The sequence below is a fragment of the Pongo pygmaeus genome, chromosome X (genome assembly GCF_028885625.2).
Source record: "Pongo pygmaeus isolate AG05252 chromosome X, NHGRI_mPonPyg2-v2.0_pri, whole genome shotgun sequence".
Classification (NCBI taxonomy): domain Eukaryota; kingdom Metazoa; phylum Chordata; class Mammalia; order Primates; family Hominidae; genus Pongo; species Pongo pygmaeus.
In genome coordinates, this window is record NC_072396.2 from 25,097,753 (window position 1) to 25,114,173 (window position 16,421).

The window sequence follows — 16,421 nt, forward strand, 5'->3', positions numbered from 1 at the left end:
TTGGAAACAAATTTTATTCTGGCAGAGCTGGGGTGGTGGGAGGCAACGTGCAGGACCCTTATGGACGCAGAAGTAGCAGGTTGAGGGAACAGCCGCTTCCACAGGTGGTTTACTTGGTGGGGGTGGTGGAAGGACCAAAGCAGAAGTCACCCCATCAGTGCAAGTCTCTCTAGGGAACTCTGCATCCTTCCTTAGCAAGGTTAGAGTGACTCTAGATGACGCTAAGGTTTGTGTAGGTTGTCCAGCTGGAAATCTCTGCACCTCGCCCAACTCTTGAGCTGTATGGAGAGTGAGAGAGAACTGGTCCCAAGACCTTCCCTTAGCAGAGTTCAGGGTCTCTCTGCTGAGCTGCAGCTCCTGTGACTATTACCCTTCAAACACCACCCAGGCAACCCTGTGACTCTCGCCCTCCTCCCCATCCTGTGTGGTGCGGTTCTTGCCTCCCAGCAGCCTCTACTTTTCATCCTCATCCCCCTCGCTCATGCTGCTGATAGAGGCTGAGGCTGCTTTGGGTGAGGAAGGGGGTGAGGTTTTGAGTGGAAGCCATGAGAAGGTGGGCGATGGGGAGCGGGAAGGGGACCGGCTCCGGGTTGGGCTGCTCACAGGGCTCTGCTTCGGGGATAAGGCCTGCAGCATCCGGCTGCTCCTCTCCTGGAACATCTGCTTCTAAAGATAAATTGGAGAGAAGGCGTCTGTTAACTTCGCAATCTGAGGTAGCAGCAAAACAAAAAGGTAAGGCAGGCAGGAGAGGCACTACCCCAAAACTCCTGAGCCCACAAACCTACACTCGTACCACATCCCATGTTGTCCAAGACTATGTATAGTAAGGAACCGAGTGACATTCAGGGGTAGTGACAGAAGATTACAGTCACCACTGGTTCTTTTTTTTTCTCTCTCTCTCTTTTTTTTTTTTTTTTGGTGAGACAGAGTCTCGCTCTGTCACCCAAGCTGGAGTGCAGTGGCATGATCTTGGCTCACTGCAACCTCAGCCTCCCAGGTTCAAGCAATTCTCCTGCCTCAGCCTCCCAAGTAGCTGGGATTACAGGCACCCACCACCATGCCCGGCTAATTTTGTATTTTTAGTAGAAACGGGGTTTCACCATGTTGGTCAGGCTGGTCTTGAACTCCTGACCTCAGGTGATCCACCCACCTCAGCCTCCTAAAGTGCTGGGATTACAGGCGTGAGCCACCATGCCTGGCTACCGCTGGTTCTTAACACTCTTTCCTTCTTCCCTTTTTTTCTTCCATCTACAAAATTTAACTGAGTGTCTCTGATTAGCCAGGCAAGTAGTCATGATCTACGGACTGGAGGGGTGGCAGAAAACAAAACCCCTGACCTCATACGCTCACAGATATGAGAAGGAATCACACAATAAACAAAATATGGTATGTCAGATGGATCTGTGGTCTGTGAGAAAAAGAGGGCGAGAGGATAGCAAGTGGGGCTGGGAGCAGGGCAGCTGCGATTGCAAACAGGGTGCTCGGGGAAGGCCCCACTGAGAAAACGCTTCTTGAGTGAAGAACCTGGAAGAGATAAGGGGAGGGACCAGGTGAATGGAAATCAGAGGGCAGTGCACTCCAGACAGAGCAGCCCAAGAAAGGAGCATGGAACGCACACTCAGGAAGCGCAGGCAGGGCACCGCGGCTACCTTGAAGGCTGATGGGTGGGGAGGAGCTGAGGGAGGCGGTTGGGAAGAGGTTGCCAGAGAAGGCACAGAGGGCTGTGCCATGGAGGGCCTTGGCAGCCATTGTGAGAACTCTGCCTTTCAGTCTGAGGGGACCCACGCAACAGGTCCCAGGAGAGGAGGAGGCCATCATGGCAGTGTGGAGCGAGCTGGTGGGGAAGGGAGAGGGGGAGGCGCTGCGGGAGATCAGGCCAGAGACATATCAGGCAGCAGTTTCACGTACAGTCTCCTCTGAGAAGAGAAACCTCTGGAGAGTTCTGAGCAAAGGATTAACAATCTGCTGCTTGTTTTCAAAAGACCATTCTGATTGCTGTGTTGGGAACAGATGGCAGTGAGGCGGGGGCAGGAGCAGGGAGCCCAGTTATGAGCCCGTTGCAATAAGAATCCAAGGCCAGGTGCGGTGGCTTATGCCTGCAATCTCAGCACTTTTGAAGGCCAAGTCGGGCAGATCATTTGAGGTCAGGAGTTCGAGACCAGCCTGGCCAACATGGTGAAACCTTGTCTCTACTAGAAATACAAAAAAATTAGCTGGGCATGGTGGTGGGCACCTGTAATCGCAGCTACTGGGGAGGCTGACACAGGAGATTCAAGTGATTCTCACTTGAACCCAGAAGGCAGAGGTTGCAGTGAGCCGAGATGGCGCCACTGTACTCCAGCCTGGGCAACAGAGTGAGACTCCATCTCAGGAGAAAAAAAAAAATCCAAGATGGTGATGGAGCCCGGCCCGGCCCAGGATGATGGCAGTGTGGTGAAAAATGGCAGGATTCCTAGTATATTTTCCCCCATATTTTTACTGAGGTATAATAAACTCACCCTTTTTAGTGTACAGTTCTGTTAGGTTTTTTTTTGTTTTTGTTTTTGTTTTTGTTTTTTTTTGACAGAGTCTTGCTCTGTCGTCCAGGCTGGAGTGCAGTGGCGTGATCTCAGCTCACTGCAAGCTCCGCCTCTCGGGTTCACGCCATTCTCCTGCCTCAGCCTCCCGAGTAGCTGGGACTACAGGCGCCCGCCACCTGGCCTGGCTAATTTTTTGTATTTTTAGTAGAGACGGGGTTTCACCATGTTAGCCAGGCTGGTCTCGATCTCCTGACCTCGTGATCCGCCCGCTTTGGCCTCCCAAAGTGCTGGGATCACAGGTGTGAGCCACCGCGCCCAGCCAGTTCTGTGAGTTTTGACAATGCATACAGTTGAGTGACCACCACTGCAATCAAGCCATAGGAGGGTCCCATCAGCTCCCAAATTCCCTCATGACCCTTTGGAGTCTCCCCTCCCCCAGCCACTGGCAACAGATCTGTTTTCTGTCCCTACAGTTGTGCCTTTTCTAGAATGTCATCAAAATGGAATCCTACAGTATGTGGTCTGGCTATGTTTTCATGGTAGAGCCAACGGGACTCACTGACAGATGGGACATGGGGTGTGGGAGGAACGGGAATCAAGTGACTCCAGTCTCGGGCCCGAGAAATTGGAAAGCAGTGATGCCATTTCCCAGTTTGGGGAAGACTATGGGGTGGGAGGAGGTTTCAGTGGTTAAGATCAGTTTACCAGTTTGGGACCTCATGTGATGGTTGCTGGGTGCTTTCAGAATTGAGCCCTTCCCTGACGCTCCCCACTGGGCTCCCAGTGCTCCCAGCCTACTGTGCCTGCTGCCTGCTGCTCAGCCTCCCAGATGCTGCATCCCACCAACTCCTGAGCATCCTGCCTGTGCTGCCTGGGGTCTTTCAATTGCTCACATTCGAGCCTTAGCCCCAGCCACTCAGTTCAATCCTTTGATACAAAACTGGCCCTGAAAGCCAATTCTCCTATTTACCATCTTAGGCTTTGCTTGTCCTTTGGGTTATTCATTTTTCAAACCATTACAGAGATCTTCTGGGGACCAGGTGCTACACAGGAGGAAGGGGGGGAAGAAGAGGGTAGAAGAGGTGGTTATGTCTCAGCTGGGCTTTTCATAATGCCCAGGAAGAGGTGGGTGGAGATGGGGAGTGGGTCCATGGGGGCTAGTAGAGGATGGCCTTTCTAAGCAGAGCATGCTAAGTAAGGAGTACTAAGTCTAAGTTGCTTAGCGTGGCCAGAACCCCAAATGCCCATGGGGTGGCAATAGTCTGGACCTAGAGCAGCACAAGGAGACTGGATTTCCTATTCAAGAAACCCAGAAAGATTTTAATCAAGGGCGGAGTCTGATCAGATCTGTGTTTTAGAAATACCTTTGGGTGTCAGCATAAAAGCAAAGAAAGAAACCATAAAGGAAAACATTGACATTTGACTACACAAAATTTTAAAACTTCTGTACCTCAAAAACAAACAAACAAAAAAAACCACCATGAAATAAAATGAAAGGCAAAAAATAGTGGAATTTTTTTGCAACGTTTACCTACAAATGATAGATCTCGGTATATAGACAGAGCTTATAAATCAAAAAGAAGAAGGTGAAAAGCTTAGTAGAAAAATGAGCATATGGCCTGTATAGACAAGTCACAAGAGAAATTTGCAAATGAGCTAGAAAAACTGTTCAGCATCACTAGTAGTCGAACAAATGCAAATGGCTGAAATAAGATACATTTTATATATCAGATTGCTAAAGTTTTAAAAATTTGTTACAGCTAGTGAGGGCTCAGGAAAAGGGCTACCCTCATGTTACTGCTGGTAAGAGGATAAAACAGCAACGCCTTTCTGAGGGGTAATTTGGCAATAGATGCAAAAACTTCTATTTTCTGAGGAGATAATCAGAGATGTAAGTAAATCTTTATTGTCTATGATGGATATTCAATGCAATGTATAACACACAACACTGCAAATTCTCTAACTAGGTTAGAAAAACCTGTACAACTCCAAGATGATATAATAAGCAGATGAGGAGAATCAGGTTCTTAAATAATATTTCATCATGTGAGAAAACACTCATGAGCAACTGCAAAGCCAAAATGATTTTAGAACACTATGTTCTGCATGATCTCAAGTTTGTAGAAGGAATGTACATATACGGAGATGGGAAACAGATGGGAGTGATAACCCGAAGTGCTAACAGAGAGACTGCTCTGGATGATGAGACTGCGAGTGATTTTCAGTCCCTTCTTTACTTTCTAATAGTTATACAATGAATATATATTACTTTTATCATAAAAAAGCATCACAGTAGGAAGAAAGAACTCATGTAACCCATGCAAGGAGATCAGGCGGAAGGGCAGGTGTTACAATAATGACATTGGTAAGAAACTATTAAGGCCACAGGCACATCACCAATAGCACTGCCTGCCCCAACACTCATTTTTCCTTTCTAAGCTCTAGCCCCTTACTTTGTAGAGTCCCAAGTTTCCTCTAGCCGATATAATAACAGATGATGGCTGATTGCTCAGGTCTTTTCCAGATTTAAAATTCCACATGTCTGCTAATATACCAATTATTTACCTTCCATTAAGGCATTGATAATTCTGCCAAAAGATATCAAGCCCCCCTCAAAGTCAAAGAGAAAAAAAAAGGTGCAGTACAACAGCACTCCCTTAGATTAAACCCATTTATGAGACAAATTCAAATGCCATAAGGATTGGGTGGTCTATTATTAACAGCAACATTTAAAAACATTCTTGAACTTCTAGCAGGCACTTTAAAATGTGTGTTTTTATTACTGTAATCTTTAAGTATATTTTCTGTGGCAGCCATTAGCCCTCCTGCTGTTAATGGATTGTCAGGATTTCCATTAGAAGTTCACTTTCTAAGAAATCTACGACTTGTCTACTACAGTTTGAATCAAGCTCATAGCTGAGAACATTCTGCCTGAGGGGATGAAAGAACTTGAATCTTTAATGATAAACAACGGTGTCGCACTTCATAAAATGCAATATCCATGCAAAATAACTCCCGGCCTCAATTTGCCAGCTCTCTGATCTGTTTCTGGTGCATTTTGAAGGGTGGTTCCCTTGCAAAGGAGTGGAATTCAATACAGTCAGGAGACAGTTTGTAATGAGCTTCCTGGGAAGAAAAGCACTTTAGAAATATAACAAATAAGGAAGAGCATGCATGGCATTTTCCAAGAGTAAAGGTATTTAAATTCAGTCTGTCACTGTATTAAGAGGTTTCCATTTATAATGTTTTCCCCGAAGAAAATAATCCCATTTATAGTCCTGTCCATACGAAAGTAGTTTTCTATTTCTCTCCTATGAAGTTTTCCCTTTCAAGAAGTACTTAACATCGGCCGGGTGCGGTGGCTCACGCCTGTTATTCCAGCACTTTAGGAGGCTGAGGCGGGCGGATCATGAGTTCAAGAGTTCGAGAGCAACCTGGCTAACATGGTGAAACCCTGTCTCTACTAAAAGTACAAAAATTACCTGGGCATGGTGGCGGGTGTCTGTAATCCTAGCTACTCGGGAGGCTGAGGCAGGAGAATCGCTTGAATCCAGGAGGCAGAGGTTGCAGTGAGGCGAGATCATGCCATTGCACTCCAGCCTGGGCAACAGAGCGAGACTCCATCTCAAAAAAACAAAAACAAACAAACAAAAAACCAGAAGTACTTAACATCTAGTGGGGCAATAAATGTCTTGACAAATGCCTTTAAAGGTTTCAGTATTTCAGATATATTCTGGTTTATCTGCCGAAAAGAAATGAAAAAGTTCCTAGTACGATCTTGTTTGGTTTGGCCTTTGGGTAAGCAAGATGAAACTCAAGGAGAAAAAAGGGCCCATGCTTCAGTTCTGGCCAAATCAATAACAACTAACCCTTACACGGTGCCCGACATGGGTGCCAGGCACTGCTCTAAGGGCGTTGAAGTGTGAGCCAGGCTGGGTGCAGTGGCTCATGCCTATAATCCCAACACTTTGGGAGGCTGAGGTGGGAGGACCGCTTGAGTCCAGGAGTTTGAGATCAGCCTGGGCAACATAGTGAGACCCCCATCTCTACAAACAATTTTGAAAAACTCAGCTGGGCATGGTGGTATGCACCTGTAGTCCCAGGTACTCAGGTTGAGTGGGGAGAGGGCCTAGGTGGGAAGATCGCTTGAGCCTGGGAGTTCAAGGTTGCAGTGACCCATGATTGTGCCACTACACTCTAGCCTGGGCAACAAAGCAAGACCCTGTCTCAAAAAATATAAATTTTAAAAATGAAGTATGAACCAATGTAATCCTCACAACAGCCCTATGTGGCAGCTATGTTTACTTTCCCCATTTACTGATGCTATGACTAAGTCCCAGAGAGGCAAATGAACTTGCCTTAAGCCACCTACCCAGAGAGTGACCCCCTGCTCATGACCACCTCTCTTGTAATTAGCCAGTTGCATAATAAGAAACTTTTCATGTTTATTCACATTTTACTTGTACCTTTGTTTAAGGATAAAAATTTTAGGCCAGGCGCAGTGGCTCATGCCTATAATCCCAGCACTATGGGAGGCTGAGGTGGGTGGATCACTTGAGGTCAGGTCAGGAGTTCGAGACCAGCCTGGCCAACATGGTAAAACCCCATCTCTACTAAAAATACAAAAATTAGTCGGGCATGGTGGCATATGCCTGTAGTCCCAGCTACTCAGGAGGCTGAGGCAGAAGAATCACTTGAACCCAGGAGGCAAAGTTGCAGTGAGCCGAGATTGCACCATTGCACTCCAGCCTGGGTGACAGAGCAAGATTCTGTCTTAAAAACAACAACAACAATCTTTTTTAAAAAAAAAAGATAAAAATTTTAAAACTGTCAAAGTCTCAGGTGGGAAATCTAATTCAGATCCACAAACTATATTTTGTAGCTCTTTTCTCAAAATCAAAAATCTTAAAAATTAGCAGTGCCTAAAATTAGGATGATTATTTAAAACAAACAAACAGAAAATAACAAGTGTTGGTGAGGTTGTGGAGAAATTAGAACCCTGTGCATTGCTGGTGGAAATGTAAAACTGTGTGGCCACTATGGAAAACTGTAAGGCGGCTCCTCAAAAAAATTAAACATAGAATTACCATGTTGTCCAGCAATTTTATTTCTCAGTATATACCCAAAAGAATTGAAAGCAGAACTCAAACACCAATGTTCACATCAACCCAAACATCCATCAATGGAATAATGGATAAAAAAGATGTGATGTACACATAAAATGGAATATCATTCAGCCTTCAAAAGAAAGAAAATTCTGACACATGCTACTACGTGGATGAACCCTGAAGACATCATGCTAAGTGAAATATGCTAGCCACAAAAGGACAAATGCTGTATGATTCCACTCATATGAGGTACATAGAGTGGTCAAATTTATAGAGGCAGGAAGTAGAAGGCTGGCTGCCAGGGGCTGGGGGCAGAAGGGGATAGGGAGTTCTTGTTTAATGGTTACAGTTTCTGTTTGGGATGATGAAGAAGTTCTGGAGATGGATGGTGGTGATGGTTGCAGGACAATGTGAGTGCAACCATTTAATCCCACTAAACTGTGCACTTAAAATGGTTAAAATGGGCCGGGCACAGTGGCTCATGCCTGTAATCCCAGCACTTTGGGAGGCTGAGGCAGGCAGATCCCCTGAGGTCAGGAGTTTGAGGCCAGCCTGGCAAACATGGCAAAACCCCATCCTGACTAAAAATATAAAAATTAGCTGGGCATGGTGGTGGCGCACGCCTATAATTCCAGCTACTCGGGAGGCTGAGACAGGAGAATCAGTTGAACCTGGGAGGTGGAGATTGCAGTGAGCCGAGATCACGCCATTGCACTCCAGCCTGGGAGACAAGAGCAAGGCTCAGTCTCAGAAAAAAAAAAAAAAGGTTAAAATGGTACATTTTATGTTTATGAATATATTTGTCACAAATTTGTTTTTTGAGACGGAGTTTCACTCTTGTCCCCCAGGCTGGAGTGCAGTGGTGCAATCTCGACTCATTGCAACCTCCGCCTCCAGGGTTCAAGTGATTCTCCTGCCTCAGCCTCCCGAGTAGCTGGGATTACAGCCGTGTACCACCATGCCTGGCCAATTTTTGTATTTTTAGTAAAGATGGGGTTTCACCATGTTGGCCAGGCTGGTCTTGAACTCTTGACCTCAGGTGATACACCTGCCTCGGCCTCCCAAAGTACTGGGATTACAGGTGTGAACTACTGTGCCTGGCCACCAGCTGACGTCTTGACTGCAACTTCATGAAAGACCGAGTCAGAACCATCCAGCTGGGCTGCTTCCTGCTTCCTGACCCTCAGAGACTGTGAGATAATAAATGTTTGTCGTTTTAAGCCACCAAGTTTTGAGGTAATTTGTTACCACCAAAAGCTAACTAATAGGCATGGATACCACACTTTCTGTTTGCTGAGAAAGCCTAGAGACAGCAGTAGAGTAGAGGGCTGAGAGTGCCTATCATAAATCTAGATGGCCTGGTCTCAAGTACAATTCTGGCAACTGGCATTGTCAAAGGCCTTAGAGGGATGTTGGTAGACCTCAGTTTCTCTACAGTGACACACCCCAACCAAAGGAAAATGAAGCAAAATGACTGCATCATGTGAACATTCCTATGGTGAAGGATACAGACATGACCAGGAGAAAGAGGCTAGCACCAGGCTCCATCCTACCGCCTACCAACTCCTGTGAGACCACGGGAAAGTTTCATAGTATAATTTTGTAGGCCTTTGTCTATATCTATATATTTATCTATAAAATGTACCTTCTTGTGTGGTTAAAATGGGTGGCGGGAGGCCAAGGTGGGTGGATCACTTGAGGTCAGGAGTTTGAGACCAGCCTGGCCAACATGGTGAAACCTCGTCTCTACTAAAAATACAAAAATTAGCCGGGCGTGGTAGCACATGCCTGTAGTCCTAGCTACTCGGGAGGCTGAGGCAGGAGAATCACTTGAGCCCGGGAGGCAGAGGTTGCAGTGAACCGAGATCGCGCCATTGCACTCCACCTGGGGTGACAGAGTGAGTGAGACTCCATCTCAAAAATAAATAAATAAATAAAAATAAATAAGTAAATAAAATGGGTAGAATAAATGTGCAAGGACATTGAAAAAAGAATTCAACCTGCTATACAACTTTTAGACAATGTCATCATCATCATCTTCTTATTCACTATCATCATCATCATCATCATCACTACTTTCTACTCAGAGATAGCATGTAAGGGCTTCAATTTTATATTGCCAACCTTAATGTCAAATATAAGGTCACTTGGGGAGACTTAAAGACTATGGCCAGGCACGGTGGCTCATGCCTGTAATCCCAGCACCTTGGTAGGCCAAGGCAAGAGGGTCTCTTGAGCCCAGGAGTTCGAGGTTACAGTGAGTCATGATCACGCCACTTCACTCCAGTCTGGGCAATAGAGTAAGACTGCATCTCTACAAAAAACTTAAAAATTAGCTGGGCATGGTGGCACACACCCATAGTCCCAGGTATCTGGGAGGCTGAGGTGGGAGGATTGCTTGAGCCCAGGAATTTGAGGTTACAGTGAGTCATGATCATGCCACTGCACTCCAGCCTGGGCAACAGAGTGAGACCCTGCTTTAAAAAAGACTATACCACAAGGAGCAAATTCAAATATTCCCTGGGGCCAGATGGGCTGCATAAATGTGTGAGTCAGGTTAGGGAAGGGGGAAGGAGCAGCCGAGCAAGGTGTGACTATGGAAAACAAGAGCTCACGCTTTCCCTAAAATAAATTTTAAAACATTGTTAAGGGCAAAGCACACTACGTCTGCGTACTGAATTTGATCCACCAAACACCAAGTTGTAATAAAGTCCTGTACCTAGCACCATAAGCAATAAAAGTCTAAGGCTATCTATCTATTTATCACCTATCTATCTGTCTACATACACACACACACACACACACACGTATATGGGGTGGGGGATTTAGGCCTTACCATACAAATCCTTTGCAGATGCTGGAAGGTTCTGTGAATAGGTCTTCCTCATACATCCATTCATTCATACATTCATTTAACCCAGAAACATTTGTGGAATACCCAATATAAGTTACATACTATGCTGCATACCAATCTCATTGTACCAGAACTTGTATCTTAAATCCTTCTATTTTGTGCCTTTCCAAGTTTGGGTTTTTCGTAACAGTACTGTATTTGCCGGTAATACAGATCTTCTATTTTAAGAAATGAGTTCCAGTCCCAAATTCACAAATAAGGAATTATTATAATAATAGCATATTCATGAAAAGCAAATTACTTATCTTGGCGTTTAACATCCTTGTAACTATTCCTGTATTTTTAACGTCAACAGAAAAAAAGTAATGTCTTAGTCTGGCTGATATGGTAAATTAATGGTAATAACAGTTTTGACACTAATAGCAAGTTTTAAAAAGAAAAACCTCCAGGCTCTAAACTGGGTTTCATTTCTTAAAAATCACCTTGGCTTGCTGTCATCAGACTCCCAAGAACGATTCCAGCTACTGTTTCACCTTCACTGGGAGCGTGAAATGACTAAGGTCTATAAAATTTTTATGAAATTTTATATATATATATATACACACACACACATACACACATACATACACATATATATACACATATATACAAAAACACACATATATACAAACATATACACACACATACACACATATATACATATATACACACATACATATACACACAGATATTCACACACAGATATACACACACACACATACACACATATATACACACATATACACACATACACATATATACACATATGTTTACACACGTGTACACATACACACATATACACACACACACACACACACATATATATATACATATATATATATTTTTTGAGACAGAGTCTCTCTCTGTCACCCAGGCTGGAGTGTGGTGGCATGATCTGGGCTCACTGCAACCTCTGCCTCCTGGGCTCAAGCAATTCTCCTGCCTCAGGCTCCTGAGTAGCTGGGACTACAGGTACGTGCCAGCACACCTGGCTAATTTTTTTGTATTTTTAGTAAATACGGGGTTTCACCATGTTGGCCAGGCTAGTCTCAAACTCCTGACCTCAGGTAATCCATCCACTTCGGCCTCCCAAAGTGGGAAATTATATTTTTTCCCTGCCTTTACTCACTCCAAGTGGAGAAAACATGCACCCCCTTGAGTTACTATACCAGCTCTTATCAGCGGAGACAGGTTTCTGAATCCCTGCAAACGAATGAACACCTACATGGTTTCATTAAAAACCACTAGCTGTTTCTTCAGAGCCTGGAAATTAGTTGTGAAAATGTGAACTATTAAAATACACACTAGATTAAATAGAAAATTTCAGACCATATGTCATAGAGACGAGAGAACAGGGTCTGTACTTTGTCTGTTTTTATGTTCTTCTTTATGCATAGTGCCATGCATAGACAAGAACATTAAGAAATGTACCAGGAATTAAATTATCTGAGCTGAAATTTTTAACAGGACTGGGGAAAATGAAAAGGAGCCCAGCCCTTGGCTCCTCCACTCTTGCCAGCTCTTTCTAGGAGTCTTTGAAGGCTCATGCAGTCCTTGTAAACCTTTCACCCCTCTCAGACTCAGCTGTTAGGACATGGTTGGCCTATAACACCCACCTCTATAATCACTTAGAGGCTGCCAGGTGTTAAGCAAAGCATCTCTCCCAACTTCCCAAACATTGTTCTTTTTCTATTACTAATTGAGTGTTTCACTTTTAGATAATCCTATAATGAATGAGCTCAAACAAGCAGAGGTAGCAGTGACAACCCGTCAATAAAATAATTAAGTCAAAGTGGATTTTGGTAGAGACTTCTCATATTATAATAGGAAATCCAGGCTACTTAAAATCAGAGAAATCAAATGGAATTTTTTTCTTTTTGTTGTAGGAGGAAATTTCGTTTTTAGTATTTCTTTCATACAACCCTCGTCAACCCTTTAGTGTCTCTAAAGTAAACTTTTTGAATCTCTTTTACAGACCCCTCATCAACTATCCTGACAATACTGGTATTTACTTGGGAAGGGCATGCACAATAGAAATACCAATAAAGTACCAGTGGAGGTTTCCAGAATTTTCTTTTCCCTTTCCATAGTTATCATTCAGAGTTGTTCAGATTTTAGGCAAGGAGACCCTCTACATTTCCTCTCAGTTTTAAGATTCAGATCATGTCCTCAGTCCCCAAAGACTGTTGTGCCTTATGCCAACATTTGCACGTCATGAAAAACCAGGGGAAAATCAGGGCACGATGGGCACAGATGCAGGGCAAACTCCTACTTCTTCTCTCTCTCTCTTCCAACCAGTAAAACAGGAGGGCTCCTGACAACAAAAACTGACTGACATAGTACATTTCTTTGGATTCTCCTCCCCAAAACATAAATGCCAATAGTTAATCCAAGATCCCATCATCCATGTCTTGTAACACAAGCTCCGTGCTGCCACTAGCCCACTTCATCTGTACTCCCAAAGTTTCATCATCTCCAACTGGGAGACTGAGATGAGCGACAGCATCAACCCCTGAAGTAATAGACACTCAATGATCACCAAATGGCTTCCAAGCTCTGGATAAGAACTAGAAACTGAGACCAGACCTGGCTTTGTGTGCTACTGGGTGCCATATTGACGAGTAAAGCAGAAACTCATTAAGGAAGTGATATGGACTTGAAGTCATTCAGGCTGATGCCTAAAGTAGAGGGCATGCAGTGGATCTGACATAAGGGGCACACTTGAGTGGCTCCATAAAAAGGAGGATAAACTGAAAACACTCATCATTGTGGGGTAAAGTGAAATAATTACATACCCATGCTCCATCAGGTCCAAACAGTTCTAGGAAGTTGCCAATGAATTCCCTTGACTTCTCTTCCCACTTTTGAATTAGATCATGGCTCTTTTCTTCCACTCTGTTCACAAATTCCTTTGATCTTTCCTCCACATTCTTGACTTTTTCCTTCATTTTGTCCACTTGGTTCTGGAAACGGTACCTCTTCTCCTGGTGAAAGTTTACAGAAAAAAAAAACCAAAAACAGATTTATCCAAGAGGACATGAGAGAGATCAATCATTCACATTAAAGGTCACATTTTATTTCAATTTGTATCTGTTCCTAACCTGAAGAGTCAAGATGTTGCCATTTCCCAAGGGCTAGGTTGATGGAAAGGCACATCTCTCATAAGAAAAGTCATCTGCCATTAATTCATTTGGATATGTAAGGGGAAGTACAAGTGGTTTTAATATCTTCTTTCTTTAAATGTCTTTGAGTTGGATTCACTTACATAAGAGGAGAATAAAAAACACATAGCTGTCTTTTGTTGTGTGTAGATATTGGGCAAATAACCCCATTCAATTCTGCTGAGACTTAGACAAAAGTATGAATTGTGCACACAATGACTATTCAGAAGCTGCCTGAGTTCGCTGTTTTACTGGGATATGGTTAAAACAATATTGCTTGAAATAAGTGGGCCATTGACTGGGCCTTAGAACCTATGTGTTATACTAAAATTTCCACTGTACTGATATTTTCCACTACGCTAATTTAACTGTATTGATTTCCTTGGTGGTGATGAAAACTTTTGTGCTGATAGTTTCTCTAGACTCAGATTTTGTTCTTCTTATAGTCTTTCTGCAGCAATGTCTACTTATGTGCTTGGAAACCATCGTATGCTGGGCAAGTCACATGTCACCTCTAAACCTCAGTCTTCTCATCTGTAAATTGGGGATAATAATCATCCCTACCTTAGGGTTGCTGTGACAATGCATGCAAAGTGCTTGGCACAAAGGCCAGCATTTAGTAAATTCTCAGTGTGTGTTGGCTGTTTCATTAGTATTAAGTGGCAGAGGCATTTGTCTGTGTTACCTGATGAGAGCAGTATTAAAACCATGAAAATAACATGAGGCTCTTCCCCCATGAAATCATGATGTTTCTCCTAAAGGGGTAAGGCTTATCATTTTTCTTTACTATGTGGGACTAAAGTTCATTTTGTGTTTCAGATTTTTTTTTTTTTTTAATGGAGTCTCGCTCTGTTGCCCAGGCTGGAGTGCAATGGCATGATCTCAGCTCACTGCAACCTCTGCCTCCCGGGTTCAAGTGATTCTCATGCCTCAGCCTCCTGAGTAGCTGGAATAACAGGCATGCACCACCACATCCGGCTAACTTTTTGTATTTTTAGTAGGGACGGGGTTTCACCATGTTGGCCAGGCTGGTCTTGAACTCCTGACCTGAAGTGATCCCCTCGCCTTGGCCTCCCAAAGTGCTGGGATTACAGGCATGAGCCACTGTGCCTGGCCTGTGTTTCAGAATTTTTTGAAACACCTGGAATATTGCAAAACTGGGTCAAGAGTCCTTGATTTCGACCTTCCAAACCTTCCTGTAGCCTCAGGGTGGGGCATGAGCTATGTGTGTTGCTACTGAGAGCTATATATATATATACATACATGTGCTATGGGAGGTCACTCTGTCTTCTGTTACTTACTAGGTGACCTTAGGTGAGTTGTTCAACCTCTCTGGGCCTCTGTTTCCTCATCTCTATGTTGGACATAGTCATCCTACTCACCCTTGTAGGCTCATCATGAGGATTAAATGAGATAATCCAAGTAAATCACTTAGATGAGCATATGATGAGCTCTTGGCAAATGTTAGCTGTTGCCTTTATATCACTCTTTTCCACAGTTCATTCTGCACTGGAAATAGTTACTATATATGGCTCTAAGGGCAGCACAGAATAGCTGAATGAGCACTGGGCTGGGAGTCATGAGACTGGGAAGTTGCTGCTGCCTCTACCTCTCCCTGACCTGAAGGACCTTGGCCAGGCTCCCTTTCTGGGCTCAGCGTTCCTCATCTCTAAATTGAGGGACTTGGACTGGGTGACTGACTGGCATAAGGTCCCTGTCACCTCTGAGGTTCCGTGATTTGTCTACACGCCCATGCATCACATTAGATTTCATCTCTGAACTGCAGCCAGGTTTGTCGTCACAGGAAGGCAGCGAGTGCATCCGAACTGCCTGCACGGTTCCTTGAGCTAAGTGGCTTATCTAAACGCCGTTTAAAGAGAGTGAGCAATAACTTTTCAAAATGGCTTCACATGCTTGGATGGTTGACCGAATCCAATTTGAAAGAACAGACAGTTTAATTTATTGAAATAACCAGGGCTTTATTCTCTATCAGATACTAAATAATCACTTTGACTGAATTATGTTCAGCCACTTGTTCTGGTGCCACTCAAACCCGACATTTTCCGACATTTCCTGACATTTTGTTGCCTGGCTTATATGAAGTCCCAGAGCCTAGATGCTCAACACTCCCTGCCTTGTGAGGACAATTCATGATCAACGATTCACAATTAATGAGCCCCTCCTATTCTGAAGGTACCAATGATCAATTGTGTGAGCTATGGGATAATTATAGCTGCATGTAATTTTAAGTATCTAGCCTTGAAGATGAATCATCCTTTGAAAATACAGCGTCTATTTTGGGGGGTTAGAATTCTGTATGTATGGAGGGTTCTTATTTTAATCAAAGATATCGGCACCTCAGAGCCCAGGCAAATACAGTTGCTCAGAATCACTAACATCATCTCCAGCAACTGGGCTGCCCTCTTTGCTTTTTAACAGCTTGTTTTGCTTATTTTAAAGATTGTTTTTATTATTATTATTATTATATAAAAATGGCATCCTGAGGGAATCTAAGTCACTGTTAATGTTCTTTGTCTACTATAAAGACACATGCACATGTATGTTTGTTGCAGCACTATTCACAATAGCAAAGACTTGGAACCAACCCAAATGCCCATCAATGATAGACTGGATAAAGAAAATGTGGCACATATACACCATGGAATACTATGCATACATAAAAAAGGATGGGTTCGTGTCCTTTGCAGGGACATGAATGAAGCTGGAAACCATCATTCTC

General features: G+C 43.8%; 1 protein-coding gene across 4 annotated transcripts in view; it reads right to left on the bottom strand.

The window, feature by feature from the left end:
- The window catches only part of PCYT1B (phosphate cytidylyltransferase 1B, choline), an 85,541-nt gene continuing 69,120 nt past the window's right edge, over positions 1-16,421 (bottom strand). For 2 of the 4 annotated variants that reach the window (XM_054472672.2, XM_063659964.1), the window contains 2 exons: positions 13,316-13,504; positions 1-666 (listed from right to left, as the gene is read on the bottom strand). In XM_054472672.2, coding sequence (XP_054328647.1) covers positions 454-666; positions 13,316-13,504 — 402 coding nt within the window. In that variant the 3' untranslated portion in view covers positions 1-453. Of the gene's footprint in view, positions 667-6,001; positions 6,120-13,315; positions 13,505-16,421 lie in introns of all 4 variants that reach the window. The other 2 variants (XM_054472673.2, XM_063659962.1) reach the window with 2 other exon arrangements.